The sequence below is a fragment of the Hemicordylus capensis genome, chromosome 3 (genome assembly GCF_027244095.1).
Source record: "Hemicordylus capensis ecotype Gifberg chromosome 3, rHemCap1.1.pri, whole genome shotgun sequence".
Classification (NCBI taxonomy): domain Eukaryota; kingdom Metazoa; phylum Chordata; class Lepidosauria; order Squamata; family Cordylidae; genus Hemicordylus; species Hemicordylus capensis.
In genome coordinates this window covers 309,496,427-309,518,449 of record NC_069659.1, presented here as the reverse complement: position 1 = coordinate 309,518,449, position 22,023 = coordinate 309,496,427, and the positions used below count along the sequence as shown (strand labels likewise).

Here is a 22,023-nt window from a genome sequence, read left to right as displayed (position 1 = left end):
CAATATAGATGTAATCATCTTACATCTATATTGTAACTATACAATACAGTTAAAACAATACACGAAATACAGCAAATATAGCTATGAATATAGATATCTATTTAAAAATTTAAAAACCTATATAAAACAATAATACACAAAACACAGAGCAGCAGAATTAAAAACTAATCTCTGTTAAAAACCTTTATTTCCTCCCCTAAAAACTGTGGTGGAAGCTGAGGACCGTATGCCAGCTGGGAGAGCATTCCAAAGCCTGGGGGCAATGACTGAGAAGGCCATGGAGTACATTTTATTGTTTGTTGTAATTCATGAGTGGATGAGGATGCCGTAAGTGAACTATCTGCAAGTATGAAAAGTATGAGCCTCATGCTCCATAATATATATAGTATTCTATATTTCTGTGTCCTCATAGAATAGATTTAGCAATGTTTGCAAAATTCATTAATGGGTCATACCCCAGCAAGAAGACCATTGTGCATTTGAGCCCTGCTAGAAGTTGAAATAAAAGTATCTGCTTGCAGCCAGTGGTTTTGTTTTCAAGTGCTTGCAAGGTTGAGACTACCAGTCTTCATCACCCCTGCAGTCTATTTAACAAACGTACAAGACCAGGAGAACTGGTCTGTGGTAGTAAGCATGCATGGGTCTGAGCAGGGTCTGCCCTGGTTTGCATTTGAATGGGAGACTACATGTAAGCACTGCAAGATATTCCCCTGGGGCCGCTCATCTGAGGTTCCAAGTTTCTTCCCTGGCATCTCCAAGGGCTGAGAGAGACTCCTGTCTGCAACCTTGGAGGAGGTTTGAATCCGAGTCTTCCCGTCCCCGTCAACCACTCTTAACAACAGCATCTTCATAAAGTCTGACCTTTCTCCTCCTGTCGACGAAAGCTGTGTGCTCTCACCAGATCTAGCTCGAGTTGCACGTTGCCGTTTGCTAAAGTGTAAAGGCCATGCGAAGCGGCGGCCACCGGGCCGGTTTGCATGCACGGGAGCCCGACAGTGCTCCCTCTAGCGGCGAGAGGCGGAGAAGCAGCCTCTGGGTGGCGCGAGCCACGGGGCGGGGCCTAGAAGAGTCGGGCCGGGCGGAGAAGGGCTCCTCCGAGTCCTGCTGCTGCTGCCGCCTCACTTGTTGCACGACGGGCCGGTCGGTGCGACTCGCTGGATGAGCAGAGCAGCCGCAGGATGCTCCGCTGCGCTCTCCCGGCGAAGGCATCATGGAGGCTGGCGCAGACGCCTCCAGGTAGGCGAGCGGCTGCTGGGGGAGGAGGTTGCCAACGGGGTTGTTGTCTGGTATCTAGGCATCTGCCCTGCTGCACACTCGAGCTTGCATTGGACTCCGCTCGCCCCCGCCTGCGGCTACCGGGGAGAAGGGAATCCGTAGGCGTCAGTCTCTCTTCTACAGGTCAGGGGGCTACAGCTCTCCGCGCCCCCTCCCCGCCCCAACTTTGCCGCGCGTGTTTGTGTGCGCGCGGCGAGAACTAGTGAAGGCTGTTCTCTGTCTCCCCCTCCTCAAGTCTGCTTCCTAGGAACTAAACGAGCTGGGAAACTCGGGGCCGGATTAAGCCAGTGCGGGGCCTGTAGCATATGTTATAAAGGGGCCCTAAATTTTAAAAAATGCAAATAAATATTAAAACGTAAATTATTTACTTGCACAGTAAAGTAATTCAGTTTTTTTCATTAGCTATATTTTGCAGTATGGGAGACCAAGCCACAAACTCACACTTACTACAACAGTGAACATTTATATACCGTTTTTCAATCAAAATTCTCATAGTGGTTTACATAGAAAAATAAAGAGTGGATAGTTGCTTCTCTCTTCAAAGGGCTCACACTCTAAAAAGAAAAATGTGGTAGGCACCAGCAACAGCCACTGGACAGATGCTGTGCTGGGCCTTCTCTTAAAAAGCACATTTAGCAGAAAAGGGATATTTTATCTAACATGGACCAAATAAAACAGGTAAAGTTTTAACTTTAATTCCCAGTTGGAAGCCGGGCATGCGGGGCCCTCAAAAACGCGGGGCCCGTAGCAAATGCTACATTTGCTACTATATTAATCTGTCTCTGGGGAAACTCACAGGACTGTTCAGATCCTAAGGGTGGGAGGAGGAGGAGGAGGAGGAGTGGATCTCTTGCTCAGTTGGAGGGAGACCCACTCCCTTCTTTTTAGCTGGAAATGTTGAACTTCTTGCCTTATCAGCTTAAAGCGAAAGCGGGCGGGTGGTGGCCCAGTTCTCTGTTTGTTTGTCTGTTTGATTGATTGATTGATTGATTGAGTGCCTTCGTCAAGTAGGTTCTATTCTTAGCGACCACATAGATAGATTTTCTCCAGGATAAACTTTGCCTTCAAGGTCTCTCCGTGGTGCATTCATTGCTGTTGTAATCGAGTCCATCCACCTTGCTGTTTGCTGGTCGTTCTCTCCAACTTTCCTCCAACTTTTCCCAGCATGATGGACTTCTCAAGGGAGCTGGATGTTCTTTGCATAATGTGTCTGAAGTATGATAGTTTGAGCCTGGCCATTTGTGCCTCGAGTGAAAATTCTGGATGGGTTTGTTTTATGCTGTTTACACAGCCCTATTGCGTTCAGTGGCCCCATGCGAAACAGAAGTAAGCCCTATTGCGTTCTGTGGTAAGTGGCTAGGATTGTGCTCCTTTAAATGAACACCATGACATCTCGAACTTCTTCTTGGTTTCCAGAGAGGTTTCTCAAATGCCTGTGATAAGGTGGCTTTTGTGAGAAAACAGCTTACAGAACAAGAATTGGACCTATTTTTGTCCTTATCTTCTTTCTCGTCCATTTATACACATACTTTCTTTCTCCAACAATATTCATTGTAAAGCTGTCCATAGTCTGTTTAGATTTTGGTTTACACTGGTGCAAATGGTATTTGCCGTACTCTTCCATTGCAAGAGTATTAAAGGCGTTTTGAGACAAAGCCTTTGTAGTATCTATTCTGTTTGGATAGATAGATAGATAAATAAATAAGTGTGTGTGTGTGGAGGTTGCTATGGTAGCTTGTACTTATTCATCTCCTCACCAGGGGATGAGGAGAAATGTGACCTTTTGACTTGTCCTTAACTTGCTCCTCCCTACTTGCAGTTTACTCAGAATTGCAGCAGTTCTTGTAGCCTGCGAGAAAAAGGAGGAGGAAGGATGGGAGCTGATAGGGATATTAACAGATTGTTTTGGCATTATTGGTGGTTGGGAAACAAAGCATGTCTTCAAAGGTTCGCCATGCTCCCTCTCTCAGTGTTTTTAAAAAAACAACTAAAAACACATCTGTTTTAAGAGGCTTTTTAATGTTGCCTGTATCTGGTAGGGTCTTTAGTCTTCAGTTTTTATAATTCTTAGTCTTTAGCTTTTTAAAAGAATTTAATTTAAAAATTTAAGAGCTAATTCTGATTGTGGTTTTAGCTTGGATTTTTAACTTGTTTAATTTGGTTAATTTTATTGGCCTGGTTTTATATTGTAACTGTTTTATACATGTTGTGAGCTGCCCTGAGCAGTAATGTACTGGAGGGGTGGGGTATAAATATTATAAATAAATAAATAAAGGTTTCAAAAAGTGAACTGCCTGTGTAAAAATGAAATAAAGTATGTTGTGCTATCAGTGTAACATGATTTTAAAATTGCTGTTTCTAATATTTGTTTTGTTTTTTATTGTGCTTGTTTTGGAGAGCCTTTGGAGTCAGGCGGTATATACATTAAATAAATAAATAATAAAATAAATAAGCCAAAGACAGTTTCCCGTCTCCAAACAGCTTTATACTAAAGAGACAAAGGATGAATCCAAGCAAATAGGTTACTCATATTTGGGCTTCTCTTAGGGAGTTAAGTCAGTTTCAGCAAGAAGATAGATTTGGGGCTTGAAGAAAGAGAAGGGAAAGTAACAACTTTGCTTGACTATTACACTTCTCTTCAAGGCAAAGGCAAATCAACTCATAGTCAACTTCTTAAACCTTGCTAGTTAAAAGCAAGATTGGGCTAACCAGTCTTTTATGGCTACCTTTTTTAAAGCAGTCCCTGTGGTCCACCAATCTGTTTAAAGTTGTTTCTAAAGCAAGGGGGCTCAGGCAAGTCACAGCTGATCAACAGCAAGACACAAGAATAATGTACTCCTGCTTAAGAATGATCAGACAAAAACCACCCAGACCAGCATTCTCTTTAAGAACCCCAACAATCATGTTGGTTCTTGAGTAATCAGAGGCTCACCTGTGAACTGTGGTCTACCGTCTGTCTGCATGCTCCTAGTATAAAGAACCACTTCTTTATGTTGTTTTAACCTGGAAAATAGGAGACTAGGAGATGTGATAGCCACTTTCATATATCTGAAAGACTGTCACCTAGAAGAGTTCTCTGTTGAAGTTACATGGAAGTCAATTTAGGCTGGACACATGGAAGAATTTCCTAATTTTATGATCTGACAGTGGAACTGTCTACCTCATGTGGTAGTGGGCTCTCCTTCACTAGAGCTTTCAAACAGAAGCTGGACAGCCATCTGTCTTGTCAGGGATTCTGTAGGAGATTCTCAAAGATCTCATTCAGCTCTAAAATTAGGAACATAGGAGAAAGTTGCCTTGTAAGAGTCACATTGGTCCATCTAGCTCAGTGTTGTCTACACAGACTGGCAGCAGCTTCTCCAAAGTTGCAGGCAGGAGTCTCTCAGCTCTACCTTGGAGATGCATACTGCAGCCAAACATGAAAAATGCTTTTGAAAAAGAGACCTGCATTTTTGTACAATCTCAGAGGAGTGCAGTGAGGCATTTTTTAAAACGGAATGACTGAACAGCTACAAATAAGCTTGCACAGCTTTATCTCTTGTCTATTAAGATTGTAATGCTTGGTGCTTTGGCTGATGTTGGAGCTGGAGCTGCATGTAGAGGTCCATCATTATACTGAGCCAGTGTTTAGTGTTCTGAGGTGTGCGTGTGCACTCACAAGTTTTTTGATGTCCGCTCAGTTAATTTTTGATCCCGCTCAGGTTGAATCAGGAAGGCCCCATTCTGAACGCACATGCACACATATTGTCTTGATACTGCCGCTCAGAACAAAATTCATTCCGCACACAGATGGAAAAATTAGAGAGAACACTGTATTGAGCATGTATCTCCTGCATTTCAGAGGTGAGATTGTTCAGAGGTTACAGTCCAAAGCACTTATTGTGGGATGGGATATGTAGAGTTGCAAGAATATTGGTTAAACCTGTCCAGAGTGTATCCTCTCTAATAAAACGCTTGGTGTCCGTCCGTGGATGGACACCAAGCGTGCGTTCGTGCCTCGACTGTTCTGCGCGGAGCGCACGCGCAGAACAGAGCAAGGGACAAACGCACGAAAGCACCTGGCAGGACCCGGCGACCATCTTGGGCAGCCAGAAGTGGCCGCCCCAACGAAGCCGGGAAAGCGGGGGAGGGGGAGACTGACGGCATTACTGGCGGCAAAGGACCGAGTGGCAGGAGCCGCCATACATCGAGAGTGGCCAGAAAGGGCCGCCCCGGGAATGCGGGGAAGGAGGAGAGCATTAGCGGCGGCAGGACAATCCAGCCAGAAGCGCCCACCCCGAAATAGTACAGCGGCCAGCACACACAACAGAGAAAGGGGCGGCAGAACGAGGCGGCGGCGAAGCCGCCAACGAGGACTGCCGCGCCACCTGAAACCCGCCAAAAAGCCACATGCCAACTTCCTCGCATTCCCCCCCCCCCAAAAAAGCCACCTAAAACACCCTACCACATTGCGCCGCCCCCACCTATCACACTCCCACCCAACCAGCTGACCAAACCCAACTTACCCACTGCAGCCCACGGCAATCATCCAAAACAAAAACAAAACAAAAAAAACGGAGCTCAGCAAAACAGCTCCTCCCAGTGGAAAGCCTCTGCTCAGACTGCCAGCATGGACGTGAGGAACGCCTATTGCGTCACTTGCGTCCATTACAGCAGTCTGGGAAGCAGCCTAGCATAGAGAGGAGCTCCTTTCGCAAGCTCCTCTCTTCTAAAGAATCCCCCTCACAAACAACCAACACAAAAGTTGCATTAAGCACTACACCAACACACAGTTACACAAAGCACAACATACAGCCCAAACACAACAATAAAGAAATAAAAATACAGCAACGGCTGTAAAAAAAAACCAGAAAGAAAAAGAGAGAAAGAGAAAAGGGGGGGGGGAAGGAACACACAGAAACACACACACACATACACACACACACACACATACACAAAGTCAAGGGAAAGCTAGCGCCCGTTATTATAACGGGCTTAAAAATACTAGTAGATAAATATTACCCTTATTAAGTCATATATTATCAGCAATTCTCTAGTTTATATTTATAATCCACTATAATCCATTTTCTAGTCCACAAACTGAATTTTTATTCTGTTCTAATAATAACTAAAAGGAATCATCAACATCCTAAAAAGCAAAGAACAGCCAATAGACTCTTGAAATGCCAGAAAAATAAAAACAAAATGCAAGAGATGCAATAGGGGTGTGCACAGTCCGGAGTCCCCCCCCCCCACGGTCTGGCATGGGGGGGACTGTTACTTTAAGTGGGGGAGTGGTAGTACTCCCCCCCCCGCCGCTCTTCCCCCTCCGGCGCTGGTCCTTTGACAAATCTTCTTGGGGCAGCAGAGTTCCTCCTTGCCGCCCCTGCCCCGTTGTTGTTAAAGGGTTAAAGTGACTAGCACTAGAGCGTTGACTGAAGGGTTAAAGTGACTAGCGCTAGTGGCGTGCATGCGCCCTGTGCGGCATGCGCGCTTATCTCTGCCGCTGCCGCGCGTGCGCCACATACGTCACTGTGGCGCGCACGCGTCAGAGACGAGCGTGCGCGCCGCACAGGGCGCATGCACACCACTAGCGCTAGTCACTTTAACCCTTCAGTCAACGCTCTAGCGCTAGTCACTTTAACCCTCTAACAATGATGGGGGCAGGGGCGGCAGGGAGGAACTCTGCCGCCCCAAGAAGATTTTTCAAAGGACCAGTGCCGGAGGGGGAAGAGCGGCGGGGGGGGGTAAGTACTACCACCACCCCGCTTAAAGTAACAGTCCCCCGCCCATCGGAACCTCCAGACCGCCGGACTTCCGAACTGGTCCGGAGGGCTTTCCCATGGCGCTGGACCAAAACCGTGCACACTACTAAGATGCAATAGATCAAAGGCCTGACAAAACAAACACAAACTTCACAGTAGCTTTGCTTTGCTTAGCCGATCTACCCTCTTTTTGCTGATGAAGGCTTGTGAAGAACTCAGAATCTTACTTAAGACTTTGTTTCATTTGGTTGGTCCAAATATTGGTGTTACTAAAATTGTGCCTTTCGGCCCCCCCACCCGCCACCTAATGCACCAACACAACTTTCTGTGGCATGTGATTCTTCACTTTGAAGCCATAGCTATAAGAGCAAGTAAAGATCATACTTGAGTAATTGAACAAATGTGCTGATCATATACTGAACTCATGAGCACTCCCTTATCTGTTGGTGACTGGGTCATCAGAACACCTTCTGGGGAAATGCTTATACTTAACTCAGGATTTTGCAATGATTAGTTGCTGTGTTTGAACATGTTTGTTAAATGAACATGGACTTTGTCAGCAAGGCGTTCGCACGCACGGTCTCTCTTTCTCTAATGTATATATTCCCATGTAATACTTTTCTGTCTATTTGAAAGGCATATTCCAGAAATTTCAGCTGACTTTGGGACAATATTCTGCCAACTATCATGTAGATATAGTCATGTTTCAGTGTTTGGGATCCAACTCTTGACTGTTAGCCTGGTCAGTGTATGTGTGTGTGATCGGTTAGAATATGAAACCAGGCCAACTTTTTAAGGCTCACTGCACCACTAAGGCTGAGCCCAGAGAGACAGAAGGAATAACACAATGGCAGCTGCAATATAAATTACCAATTACAAAAGCTGCCAAGGCCTGTTTCACATGAGGACAAAATCAGGCTAGTTATAGTCAAAAGGCTGGCTTAGAATGCTTGCTACTCACATACATGTGCTCTAGCTTTCTGTTCTGAAATGGAGAGTAATTAAGTTTAAAAAGGTAAACTGTATTCTTGAATACAAACCAGTAAATCAATACTGTACTATAACATCAAATAAAACTGGAAAACTGTACCTAATCAAAGATTAAGTTTTTAATATTACTAATAGTATATAACTAGCACAACTAAATAAAAAGAAACATATTTAACAATGAAATATTTTAAAAATAGCAATTTAGGTTATGTGGTGTCTGGGTTTTTTTTATTTTCCTAGAAGGTATTGCCTTGCTGGTTTGTGTGGCCAGTCAGGCAAGCTGTCATAATTGTCTAAGTCAGTTGGTGGGAAACTGGACAAAAAAGGCAAACCTATCGCTATGGAATCAATAAAAGCCACACGTGTCCCCTTTCTAAACAGAAATGGGCATTGACAATGAAATCATTGTCTAGACTTAAGCCAGACCAAAGTAATGTGGCTTTAATCTTCAATAGCAAAATATGTAGGGAGTTAAAATATAGGGTGGTGAGCTTTATGATGACTGAAGGGCCAAGAGCTTATTTTGGCCAACTATTCCTAACCCTGACTGACGCTGCTATTTCCCAGCCCCGCCACCTGTGATGCTTTTAACTGGAGATGTTTAGATTTTATTCTGGGTCCTGCTGATGCAGAGTCATATGCTTTAATCACTGGGCTCCTCTTATTATTTATTTATTTATTTATTTAATACCTTTCTATGCCGCCACAAACACAAGTTCTCTGGGTGGTTTACGAACAATAAAAATAGCCAATAAAAGATTAAAACATTTCAACAATTAAAATTAAATGGTTAAAACTATTAAAACACAATTAAAACAGTATCTAATTAAAAGCCTGCTCAACACATCTTTTCAAAATAGACTCCACCTCTCCCCTCCAGTTTCTGTCTCGGTATGGGTTTCCCAAAATTTTTATACTGAGAACAAAGCAAAACAAAAATAGTAATTGTGTATGTACATGTAGGGTGGGGGAGAAAATTGGGGCATTGTTGGCAAATGTGACTAATAGCTGGGAAGACAGAGCCAACTGCTGTACTATGTTCACACTAAGGAAAATTAGTGTTTTCGATAAGAAGGGATATTAGCATACTCCCACATGGGAAGGTTGTGCAGGAAAATGGGAAGCAGGTGGCAATTACTGATAATAGGATAATTAATGTATCATATGTGGGGGGATTCCCCTCGGCTCCCGCCCTTGCTCGCTATAGAAGCTCGCCAGAGAGATGGTTTTAAGCACATGCTATCCAAACAGAAGTGTTAAAGGAGTGGGAGTGTTTTAGTTCACTTTTTGTAGTGGGCAGGAAAAAGGGAGTTTCCTGGAATCTGGAGTCCACTCAACATTCTCAAACTTGCAAGAGATGATCATGCCACTTGCCTTGATTAAATTAGAAGTCTGTATGGAATTGCCTCCAACAGAGCAAAACAGTGTTTATAATGTAACACTTTTATTTTGCAGCACCTTTTGAGCTCTGTCCTCATGACATCCCTGTCACTGTTGTATCCATTTTATAAATGGGGAACAAATTTTTTGAGGTAGTAGCCACAGTGAAGCTTCAACAGGGATAGAACTTCAAGCCAGGTTTTCAAAACTTAAAGGGAATTTTCTGCCCTCTGGGCTACATCGGTTCTGGAAACACCCTTTCCTAACCAGCCCTGAAGTTGACTGGGTGACATTGGGCTGATCTCTCTCTCTAAGCTTGACTTACACAATTGTCACGTTGATAAAATCATATCCAGGGGAAAGAACCATGGACTCCACTCGGAACTCCTTGAAGAAAGGGTAGGATAAAAATAAATTAGGCCTGTCCTGGTGGGGGAGAGCGGTGCTTCAAAAAGCACTATGGTGAAGAGGGGCTCTGACTCTCAGCCTTATTCAGGACCAAAACCAGCTTAATTGTAACTAGGGTTGCCACTTTGAAAGGAGATCTGGCCACCCATCCAGGTTTAAAAGTTGAGTTTCTTTCCCCATGATGGTCCTGTGTGCAGCACAAGTGACAAAATGAATGACAGATACATGCTGCTCTGTAAATGAGCTATGTTATGATGGCCTAAAAGAACAACAGATTGTTCACGTTTGTTTCCATATTGGCCAACAAATAAAATGGAACAAATCCTGAATGCAGGATGAATCTGGTCCTGAGTACATTGCCCATCAACAAACTTGTGGGTGTGCCAGTGATGCCAGTTTTGATAATTACAAGTTGTAGGAGCCCCTTAAACATTACTCTACTGTAGGGCTACACAACTCAAATGCCCTGGTGGGCCAGAACCATCCACAACTTGGTGTGCAGGGGCCAAGGTTGGACATTTAGCACATGATTACATTAAAATTTTAAAAAATATTATTAGTTACTTGTGGATCTACTCCCCCTGTCAATGGACCCATAGTTTTAACCAGGGATAGTGGCCAGAGAATAGGTCCCATCCCTGCCGAACCAGTGGGGCCCCTGGAGTGCATGCCAGCCCCAAACAAATGCCAAGTCCTCTCCTCTCCCGAAGTTGTTGTTGCTTTCAGGCTGCAATCCTAGGCATGCTTACATGGGAGTAAGCCTCACTGGGCACACCATGGAGGATATTTCTGAGAAAGCATGCACAGGATGGCGCTATAAGGCAGTTTCCCACTCCTGTATTGCTGCAGGATACCTGGGGGCCAGTGAAATAGTCCCTGCGGGCCAAATCTGGCTCCCGGGCCTTATGTTGTGCAGGCCTGCCCTACTGGCATGGGAGCTGTCTTTTCTGTGAATGGCTCCTGCATAGGTAGGTTAAACTTGAAGTGACCCAGCCCATGGGCAGGGGCCAATCACATAAATCTGTGAAATTAGCGTCTCCACTGCCAGTTCTGTGGTCAGATCCAGGATCAGCCCTGTCCACATGATGGGGTCATTTAAATCTTATCCCTGGTGTACAAGAGCAACTCATGGAAAGACAGCTAGGATAGTACTTAAAGGGCTGCTTAAATGCACTGAGGGATGTTACCAAGTCTGGTACTTCAGGAATAATCTCAGATGCATGAAATTCATAGCGAGGTATCAAACCACCATAATTTCTAGAGGAAAACACCCCTGCATAAAAATCTTGCTTTTGAAATTGCTGTAAGGAAATGAAGCCGCTGGAGCAGAGCCAAATGGGAACCTTCATTCCACAATGTACAAAACAGCAATACGTAAAGCTGGCATTCAAAAACCATTTCCCTGAAATCTCGTCTTTCCTGAAATTGCTTCTGGGAGATAGACATCTGTTATCTGCAGTGTTCACATTGGCTTCTACCATTTCCTCTCTGCTGTTAAAAGAATAGTTTATCAGTGCAGCCCAGAAGGGTGTTGTCTCAGGAAGATTGCAAGCATTGTAAAGCAGAAACCCTTGGCACAGAGAATGAAAGGAGGACACAAACGCCAAGTCTTTAAAACGCAAGCATCACTCTGTATTTGCACAGGGATGACGGTGCTGTCCATGAGCAGCTACCAAGGGTCTGCTGGCTTTCAGCTGGCAATTCTGCATAATGTTGTGAAATTGATACCTTTTGTATGATTTAAAATTCTTCACCACTTATCATTGCCCTGTGCAACGTTGTGTAAGTCTTCTAGAAGAAGATTTGGAGTGGGTGCTTGGAGTGGCAAATATGAGATTCTTTAAATATAATAACTAAAACTCAGGCTGGGGAGTCAGGAAATGGGGAACCTTCCTCCCCTCCCCACCCCAGCCTTATCACTGAACTTCATGTGCAACTCTAAATCCAATTTGCAGGTAATAAAACCGAGATTGATCTCTGTGTTCGTGTCATATTGAGGTTTGCAAGGCATATAGAAGGGTTTAAATGGAATTGTCTGGGCAGTACAGGTTGTAATCTTTTTAATTGGCGTTTTGTGTCTGATATCCCTTTTTAATCTATAGGCACTGGAGCAGCAATATGATCGTATTTTCAAGGTCACCATACAATGGATGGAAGAACAGACTCTTTAGTGATGACTGTGCATCTGCTTGCCAGATCGGGGCATGCATTACTCTTGCAGCAAACCATTGATAGGCTTCAGGAATGGATATGCCTAGATGTGTGTCTCTTCCTTGTCTCAGAGCGTGCATCTCCAGTGAAGTATTATGAGACATATCGAAAAAAGGGCTCCAGGTTCCCTGGAACGTCTGTCCTGCTTTTCTTGCACGAGGACTTTGGGGAAGACCGTATCTTCCAAATCCATGACTTTTTCCAGCGCCCACCCTGGCAGCATGTCCAAATGGAGAGCACCAGTGGGAAGCCAGCTCCCAATGCTCTTGTTAATCAGGACTTCTATGGACTGGATGAGCATATGCCTGTGTGGGGAGTGAGACAAGTTCATTACGGCACTGAAATCCTGCGCATCACTGTCTACTGTAGCTTTGATAACTATGACGATGCGGTGAGGCTCTATGAGATGATCTTGCAGAAGGAAGCAACCGTGCAGAAAAACAGCTTCTGTGCCTTCGTACTGTACACGACAAAAAGCATTGCGGTTCAGCTCTGCCTGAAGCAGCTGCCTCTGGGAATGTCTGTGGACTCGAAGGAATCTTCGGTGTTGCAGTTCAAGGTGCATGAAATCGGCCAGCTGGTTCCGCTTCTGCCTAATCCCTGCGTCCCTATAAGCAGCACTAGGTGGCAAACCGAAGACTATGAAGGAAACAGGATCCTGCTGCAGGTATTGTTCTGATTATACACAGTAGGCAGAATCAACAAGGCACAGCTCAGTTTTGTGCAACATCCTTGAATTACAATTGCTACTGCTTTGATATTTTTCTTGTTGTTATTGCAATAGGCACTGTATGAGTGGGTACTGCTAGTCTAACTTGCAGATACCATTTGCAATTATCTACAGACCAAACTTATTTTTAACACTCTTCCCCCCCCCCCATTCTGCATTTATGTAATTGATTAGTATCTGGGAGTGTTTATGTGCCTTTACCTTGTAGGAAGCAAATTAACTTTTTAAGAGGTTTACCTTAACCCAGTCAGGAGCAATAGCATTAAAAGAACAACTTGACTCCAACAATGCTGACAAAGTATTAGTTGAGCTATAAAAGGTTATAATGCATTAAAAATCCAGACACTCGCTCAGTCTCCAGCTATCCAACACCAAACAAACTCTTAAAATGTTTCCAGAAAATGCTCAGAATTCAGCAAGCTTGTAAATAGCCACAAATGGCTTCCAGATAGGGATGCTTCAAGACTTAGTTTTTTAAGGCCACGAATCATTATTGTGTGTATGTGAATAAGCGGATAAGTAAAATTGTTGTAGAATGGTAACTTTTGTGGATTTCCTGAATTGCATGGTGAACTTCCAGGAAGAAAGGAGTTTTGCTGTTACAGGATAGCAACTGAAAATGTCTCCCTCTGTGCCCTTGAATTTGGTGCATGTATGTGCTTTCTTGAATGTGGTGCATGGTAATTGCAGCTAACTTCTTGGTGGTTGCTAAAGCGTGGCATCATGGCAATATATCTTCATTCAGAGGTCTGTGACTTCTGAATGCTTTTATAATGCAAAACAACTTATCTATGGCCATATTAAGTGTTGATGAAATGCATCATTGAATTGTAGCTCATACCTTGCTTGGTCATGCCTATAGTGTGGCTTGTTCTATAAGTCAACAAAAGGGTATTAAATTGTTATTGATTCAAATATGAAATGCTTCACCTTAATTAAAGGCTGCTCAAGTACCTTTGAGCAATGGGCTAAACGTGCATATCTGAGTAGATGCATGACTAAAATTGCTATATATCAAAATCCAACTATGATCAAGCCTGGCAGGTTAACGAGATAAAAAGCTCTTGCTTGGCTCTAGGGTTTTTCTGTGCTTCTTATTTATTTAGCACATTTATCTACCACCCAAAACTTATGTCTCAGGGCAGTTTACTGTAAACTACAAACTAAAACATTAAAATAATTTTAATTTAACACAATGTTAAAAACTGTACATCTGATTAAAAGCCTGGATGAGCAAATGTGTCTTGACTGCCTTTTTAAAAGTTGTCAGAGATGGGAGATTCTTATTTCAGCAGGGAGTGTATTCCAAAGCCTTGGGACAGTAAGGGAGAAGGCCCATCCCTGCGTAGCCACCAGATGAGCCGGTGGCAACTGCAGATATACCTCTCCTGTTGATCTCAATGGGCAGTGGGCCCGTGGTGAAGAAGATGTTCTCTTAAATATGACCTAAGCTGTTTAGGGCTTTATAGGTTCTAACCAGCACTTTGTGTTTTGTTCAGAAACCTATTGGCAGAAAGAGTGTAGCTCTTTAAATACAGGAGTGATATGTTCTCTCCAGGGTGACCCAGAGACCAACCTGGCTAATGCATTCTGGACCAACTGCAGCTTCCAGATTATGTATAAAGGCAGCCCCACATAGAGCACATTACAGTAGTCAAGTCTGGAGGTTACCAACAGATGTACCACTGTTCTAAGGTAGTTTTATCTCATGAAACAGACACAGCTGGCATATCAGCCGAAGCTGATAGAAAGCACCTCTGGCCACCACCTCAACCTGGGGCACCAAGGAGAGACTTGGATCTAGAATCACCCCCAGACTGCATACCTGCTCCTTCTGTGGAACTGACCGCATCCAGAACTGGCAGATCAGAATGGTCCCCCTAGTTCCAACTAGGGATATGCATGGAACCGGCTTGCTTTGAGCTGATGGGGTGGTGGGGTGGCTTTAAGGAAGGGGGATGTTGCACTTTCCCCTCTGGCGATCTGTGTATAAATAGGAGAGCTGGTTTTGTGGTAGCAAGCATGACTTGTCCCCTTAGCTAAGCAGGGTCTGCCCTGATTGCATTTGAATGGGAGACTTGATGTGTGAGCACTGTAAGATATTCCCTTCAGGGGATGGAGCTGCTCTGGGAAGAGCATCTAGGTTCCACATTCCCTCCCTGGCTTCTCCAAGATAGGGCTGAGAGAGATTCCTGCCTGCAACCTTGGAAAAACCACTGCCAGTCTGTGAAGACAATACTGAGCTAGATAGACTAATGGTCTGACTTGGTATATGGCAGGTTCCTATGTTCCTAATAATCTGGTGAGGCAGCAGTGTACTTCCTTGTGGCCCTGTTGTTTCACTGACTGGAAGTGCTGTGCGCACATCACGGGTGTGCGTACACATGTGTGTGATGTGTGCCCGCCATTCGCACACAGCACTTCCGGTCAGTGAAACAATGGGGCAGCAAGGAGTTATGCTGCCACCCCACCAGACTATTTATACACAGAGCGCCGGAGGGGGGAGCACTGGAGGGGGGAGCGCCAGTGGGGGGTAAGTGCACCCTCCCCCGTCCTTAAGGTGCCCTCGCATTCAAACGTGGGGTTTCTGAACCTGTTCGGCGTTCTAAGAATAGAACGCCAAACAGGTTCATGCAGATCCCTAGTTCCAACCCCTGCACAATAAGTACCTTTTGTCTTATCTGGATTCAGTCTCAGTTTGTTATCCCTCATCTAGCCTATCACCATCTCCAGGCAGGCATTTAGGGAGGTTATGCCTTCTCCTGATGATGTTGACACAGAGAAATAGATTTGGGTGTCATCAGCATACTGATAACACCCTGCTCCAAAACTCTGGATGATCTCTCCCAGCAGTTTCATGTAGATGTTAAACAACATTGGAGATAATATGGAGCCCTGAGGGACACTGTATAAAATTTCAGATTTTGAAGAGCGACAGTCTCTATGGGACACCATCTGGAACCTGCCCGAGAGGTCGGAGTGGTGCAAAGCAGTGCCTCCCACCCCTAACCCCCTCAGACGCTCCAGAAGAATATTATAGCCGATAGTATCGAAAGCCGCTGAGAGATCCAAAAGGACCAACAGAGTCACACTCCCTCTGTCAATTCCCAATTGGAGATCATCCGTCAGGCCGACCCATCTCCACCCCATAGCCCACTCGAATGCCAGTTTGAAATGGATCTAGATACTTTGTGCACTAAATCCACAGAACATGAAACTACCATGTAGATTTACCTTAAGCAGTAGTGAATACAGGTTTGGGTTCATAGCTCAGCCTAGCTTTGGACTTGTTGGGTAGTTTTGCACTGGTACTTCTAGGTGTTGCGGGGTTGTGATAGAATCTCTCATGCAACTCCCCCTGTCTCTCTGCATGAGCACACTTGCACAAGAGCCTTTAGACTTTGGAGCATGAGGAGCACTCCAGAAGGGCTCCGCAAGTGTTGCTGACCCCCCAGTGTTGCATTTCCACTCCCGCAGAGCTCTTCAGGAGAGCAGGGAGTCCTCCAGAGTCCAAGGGCTCTTGTTCAACTGCACTGTTGCAGGGGTAATTGCGCAAGGCTCCTGTTGCATGAATGAGTGCTTCATTGAGTCAGGATGTCAGCCAGTGCAGGAAGCCCTGTCTTACAGCATTTTCTTCTTCTTCTATGCTTGCTTAAAATAATATTTTGTAAAATTCATTGCAAAGCTCAAATACGTGTCTCTTCGATTTGTAATGCTGGAGTATTTCTCCTAGAAACTGCCAATCTCATCTAATCAAAAGTACAAATAACAGAAAACAACAATTGACAATTTAATATTAGATCACTTTGTATATGTTCCTTGACTGTGTGTATATTTTGAATGATTTCATGCAGGGGCTGTAAATTAACATAGCACAGTAGAACCCTTTAATGATTTATTTGCTGCTGATGCCCCCGCCCCTGAATCAAGTGGAGCTCTGATCACATTATGATGCCAGAACATGGTGAATATTTTTCTTTCTTTCCTAGGTTCAAGGCAGCTCTAAGCACAACATTAACCAGGATTCATTCTCCAGTTGGCACAACCATGCAAAGGAGGAAGGGGTCCCCCGCTATTCCACGCCATCTCCTCTGGCTACCAGAAAAATTGCAGCCCAGCCGAAAAGCCGGACACTTAGAGCTATGAAGAATAAAAACAAATTTGCACAGTGTGGGGCAAATGGTCCAGAAAATACCTGCAGTCCCTCGCAAAGCCACTTTTGTTCTTCCTCATATAGTCGAACGGGCTCTTCTCTACAGGATCTAGGCCCTTCCTACCTGAATTTGGGCACCAAACTGAGGCATTCCAGCCATGAACTCTGGCTTTTCAAGGGGCAGGAAGAGGAGGAGACTAATGTTGATACAGGCTGCAGAGTGGTCCCTTTTGACTCTCCACTGGACCGATTTTCAAGGGACTTGCAGAATGGCCTCCCTCCGTCCCAGGCATCCTGCTCTTCGTCCACAAGAGCTGGCTCCAGAGTCACCTTGTACTCTGAGGACAGAAGCCGGCTGTCATTCAATATTGCCAAAGTAAATAAAGAATCAGAGCAGAGACAGTTGGATTCTCTCCTAGGAGTATCGAAAGCAAGCCATGGGAAAGATGAGGAAGAGGAATTTTTTATATGACTTTAAAAGTTGACTTCTCAGTGCCTTATTTCTGGAATAACAGAGAGAACAATCTGTATGCTGCACAAGGACGCTGTCCTTGTGCAGATACCCCAGCTGCCTATACTACCTTTTTATAGTAGCGTGAAAAGAAAGCGTAACAATAGTTTGCAAGAGAACAAAACTTTAATGGACAATTGATTAATGCTAAACGGACTAAGTGTTTCTTTGAGTGTGTGTTTTTAAGGAGGGTTGTGAGATAAACTTCATGTGCCAGAGGGTTATTGTGCAATAGGTTGAAAGAAGCCATTCATTTAATGCCCACCAAGCTTCCTAAATTCCATTAGAAACCTGGGAGGCAGAAACCTACTTCACTAGTTTTAGCATCTGTGTGGTGTAATAATTCTGTATTCTAGAATAGAGAAGGGCTGTGTGCTTTGTTGTGCAAGAGAACTATGACCAGAGCTCTGCATTTGTGCAACAGCAACTTTGAGACTATTGGAAAACACGTCAAGATTGTCCAAAATAAGGCTCAACTTCACACAGTACCCCAGTGCCTTGGGATTGTGGGCTTGGTGTGCCCTGGAAGGATTTTACATCCAAGGCTCACATGCAAAGAGGAAAGCACTGCTTGCTCCCAAAGCGCTGAGGCATTGTGTGAAGTCAAGGTTTAATCTTGGGTCCCTGTGACATCCGAACCGGCCATGGCTGTATTGCAGTGACTTGTAACTAGTGACTAGTGCCTGCGTTAAGCGACCACCACAGTTTGTCGAGGTGGTAGCTGGCTGCTTGCTAACAAAGTTCTTGATGTTGGGTAAGATGAGAAATGGCTAGATCCCTCATGTCCCACCAAATGAACTGGGTGTATTGCCTTTTTAAAGTAATGGGTAAGAACATACAGGATTGCTGGACAACTTGGACTAAGGCTGAAGACATCTGGGAGTAAGCCCCATTAAAAATGGTAGGACTTGTTTCTGAGTAAATGTGCATAGGACCGCCCCTCGTTGTGTAGTCTCCCTGTTGAAATGGAGATGTGTGAGGCTTCTTCTCAGGAGCTGCTCTTGTCTTCATTCTGTCAGAAGTGTATGCAACAGCACAGGACTGCACACCTTTGTCCCTCCTACAGATGCTAGGCTAAAACTCCCATCATGCCTTACTTTTGGCCACTGGCTGGGGATGATGGGAGCTGTAGTCCAAACCCTGCTAGAGGGCCAAATTGTGCAGCCCTGCACGAGCATTTTAGAGCTGATTCTTGCTTTGCTTGGGGCCTAGACACAGCATAGACCAGGGACAAGCAACCTTGGTTCGCCAGCTCTTGTTGAACTACAACTCCCATCATCCCTAGCCACCATTTATTCAACTGCAACTGGAGAGCCAAGGTTGCCTGTCCCTGGAATACACAGTGTTGTTGTCCACTAGTTTGCTGCCATTGTACAGATCTCCTCCTCCCATCTTTACACCATCTGTGTGAGCTGCTGCTGTATATCTTCTGGAGTGAACATCCTCTGACCTTTTCTCACCATATGCAGTGCACGCTAGAAGCACCATACTGCATAATATTCAAAGCAAGCTGGGTCTACATTTGGCTGAGCCATAAGGCTATTTCTGTCTATTCAGGCTTAGCTGACAATACCCAATAGCTAGTCCTGGAGCCCAGAGAAATGTACACCAGGGCTCTGGAAAGTGATACACCCCTATCACTTTCCCAGCACATATGCTGGAGGTGATGGAATAGATATGCCCTTGCACAGTTGAGCTAGAATCATGCATAACAACATGTGCAGGTGTAAGAACATAAAATAAATGGTTACATGTATGGAAGTATTGATGTGTGTTCATCTGCCTGAATGGGTGGGTGAAGTCGAGTCTGTGGTTAGGATTTGCACATCAGTTTCTTGGTAGGTACCCGGGTTGGCCATTTCACCTCTGCTTAAAGGATCTCGGATATCGGGGCTCAGGAAGGATGCCTGTCCTCAGCTCCTGATTGGTTGGCTACATGCTAAAGCTCAGCATACCCCCTCCCCTCCTCATCACTGACAGGCTTCAGAAAATTATCACTGAGTACCTCAGTTGAACTTAATGAGACAAGTAAACTCGTCCCACTTTCAGTAAAACTACTTATGAGTACTTTAGTGTGAATGTGAGCCAGTGACTGCGGTAGCCTGTCTCCCTAACAGCAAAACTTAAATTTGTGTGTGTGCACACAGTTATGAGATGGGCTATTCCGTCACTGGCTTACATCCAGATTAAGTTACTCATAAGCAGTCATTGAAATTAATTGGACAAGTAAACTTGTGTTATTTCATTGGCAGTACTTATGTGTAATTTAGGATGTAAGCCGGTAACTGGAGTAGCCAGTCTCATAACTGTAACATTTAAGAGTGTGTGTGTGCACGTACACACACACACACACTCATTCTCTCTCTCTCTCACTCACTCTCACTCTAAGGGGTACCTGAGCAGAAGATTTGCGACAGAAGGGGCGCACTTGTTTGTGTTTTTAAAGTAGAGAACCCCTGCTCTATACTAATACATGCTCTTCAATTCACTTTGAGAACTTTGGTTGAAGGGCGGTATATATTATTATTATTATTATTATTTCTTGTTTACACAGTCAGACAGGTGTTATTGACTGGTTTGTTTTATCCAGACATTGAGTCCTTCCCAAGGACCTAGGATGCCAGAATTTTATCATCAATACTGTTGGTTATTATAGATATCGTCGCAAAATATAGGCTGTTCCCAGTAAAGCTGCTTTTTGTAATTGGCTGATGGTGATTTCTGTGGCCCCTATGGTGTTGAGGTGCTCTTCAAGGTCTTTTGGGACTGCACCCAGGGTGCCAATTACCACTGGGATTATTTTGGTCTTTTTCTGCCACAGCCTTTCAATTTCAATTTGTAGATCTTTGTGTTTGGTGATTTTTTCTATTTCTTTTTCTTCTATTCTGCTATCCCCTGGTATTGCTATGTCGATTATTTTGACTTGTTTTTCTTTCTTCTCGACTACAGTTATATCTGGTGTATTGTGTGGCAGATGTTTGTCTGTTTGTAGTCGGAAGTCCCATAATATTTTTACATCTTCTTTTGCTACCACTTTTTCAATTTGATGGTCCCACCAATTCTTGGCTACAGGTAGCTTGTATTTTTTGCAGATGTTCCAGTGTATCATCCCTGCTACCTTGTCATGCCTTTGTTTGTAGTCAGTCTGTGCGATCTTTTTACAACAGCCGATCAGGTGGTCCACTGTTTCATCTGCTTCTTTACAAAGGCGGCACTTGCTGTTTGTGGTGGATTTTTCTACTTTTGCTCTTATTGCATTTATTCTTAGTGCCTGTTCTTGTGCAGCCAGTATTAAACCCTCTGTTTCTTTCTTCAGGTTGCCATTCTTAAGCCATAGCCAGGTCTTGGTGATGTCTGATTTTCCACTTATATTGTGCAAATATTGACCATGCAGTGGCTTATTTCTCAATTTTTCTGCTCGGTTCTTGACTTGTTCTTTCTTGGAGGCCTGCTTTGTTTCATTGGTGTTCAATCGTTTCTCGTTCTTGACCATTTTAAGTGGATCTTCTTCACTGTCCTTTATATATTCTTCAAGGCCTCTTTTCTCCTCCTCTACTGTTTGATGGACTTGCAGCATTCCTCTTCCACCTGAGCTGCGAGGGAGGTAGAGCCTATCTACATCACTGTGGGGGTGCAGAGCATGACTGATGGTCATGATTTTCCTGGTCTTACGATCTAGCGTCTCTAGCTCTGCCTGTGTCCATTCTATTATTCCTGCAGTGTATCTGATAACAGGTATAGCCCAGGTGTTTATGGCTTGTATGGTGTTCCCGCCATTGAGTTTGGACTTGAGGATTTTTCTAACTCTCCTGATGTATTCACTTCCAATTTTTCTTTTAACTTCAGTGTGTGCGATGTTATTATTATTATTTTACATTTATATGTAAAAATATACATATATTCTTCCTCCAAGGAGCCCAGAGCGCTGTACTACATACTTGAGTTTCTCTTTCACAACAACCCTATGAAGTAGGTTAGGCTGAGAGAGAAGTGACTGGCCCAGAGTCACCCAGCTAGTTTCATGGTCGTCGTCGTCATCATCATCATCAGTGGTAGTACTTAAGGCAGCTTGTAGGCTGCCTATGTTTCCTCCAGCCTGCTGTCTGCAAACACAGTACCTTTTAGCCTGTGTCTCTAATCTGAGCTGCTTTAGAGAAGATCCAGGACAAAGCATACAGGAAATAGTCCTTTCTAACTTCAGCTCTGTGATCCAGGAGGGCTGAAAATGGAATGCAGGTGTCTCAATCAGTATAAAATCCAACGAAGTTGATGGCAAGCATTAACTGGTATCATCTAAAAAACCACACAGTCCAGCCAACTACTTATTTTAAAAGTATAGGAACAAAGGAAGTTGCCTTATACTGAGTTAGACCACTGGTCCATCTAACTCAGTGTTTCTCAACCGCTGGTCCGTGACGAGTTGAGTGCCGGTCCGTGCCTCCTCCTGCCACCGGCAGCTTTCCCTCCCTGCCCCTGCTCTTCAGCGCTTGCTCTCCCCGCCGGGCTCCCTCCCGCCCCATCATTTTTGCCCACCGGCTTTTCTGCCAGGGCTCGCCGCTGCTGCGTGGCTGAGGAAATGGCTGAGGGGTATGTGTGAGCCTTCTACCCACTCACCCCCCAC

At 44.5% G+C, this 22,023-nt stretch overlaps 1 protein-coding gene across 2 annotated transcripts; it reads left to right on the top strand.

The window, feature by feature from the left end:
• The first annotated feature begins 973 nt into the window (after positions 1–973).
• Positions 974–19,158, top strand: FAM124B (family with sequence similarity 124 member B). 2 transcript variants are annotated; one of them, XM_053304440.1, is made up of 3 exons: positions 974–1,236; positions 11,900–12,675; positions 16,728–19,158. In XM_053304440.1, exons 2-3 carry the CDS (start codon positions 11,944–11,946, stop codon positions 17,361–17,363), a joined length of 1,368 nt encoding a protein of 455 aa, XP_053160415.1. In that variant the 5' UTR covers positions 974–1,236; positions 11,900–11,943; the 3' UTR covers positions 17,364–19,158. The 2 variants fall into 2 exon arrangements, with proteins under 2 accessions (XP_053160415.1, XP_053160416.1); XM_053304441.1 differs by lacking the exon at positions 974–1,236 and adding an exon at positions 1,261–1,398.
• Positions 19,159–22,023: the final 2,865 nt, after the last annotated feature.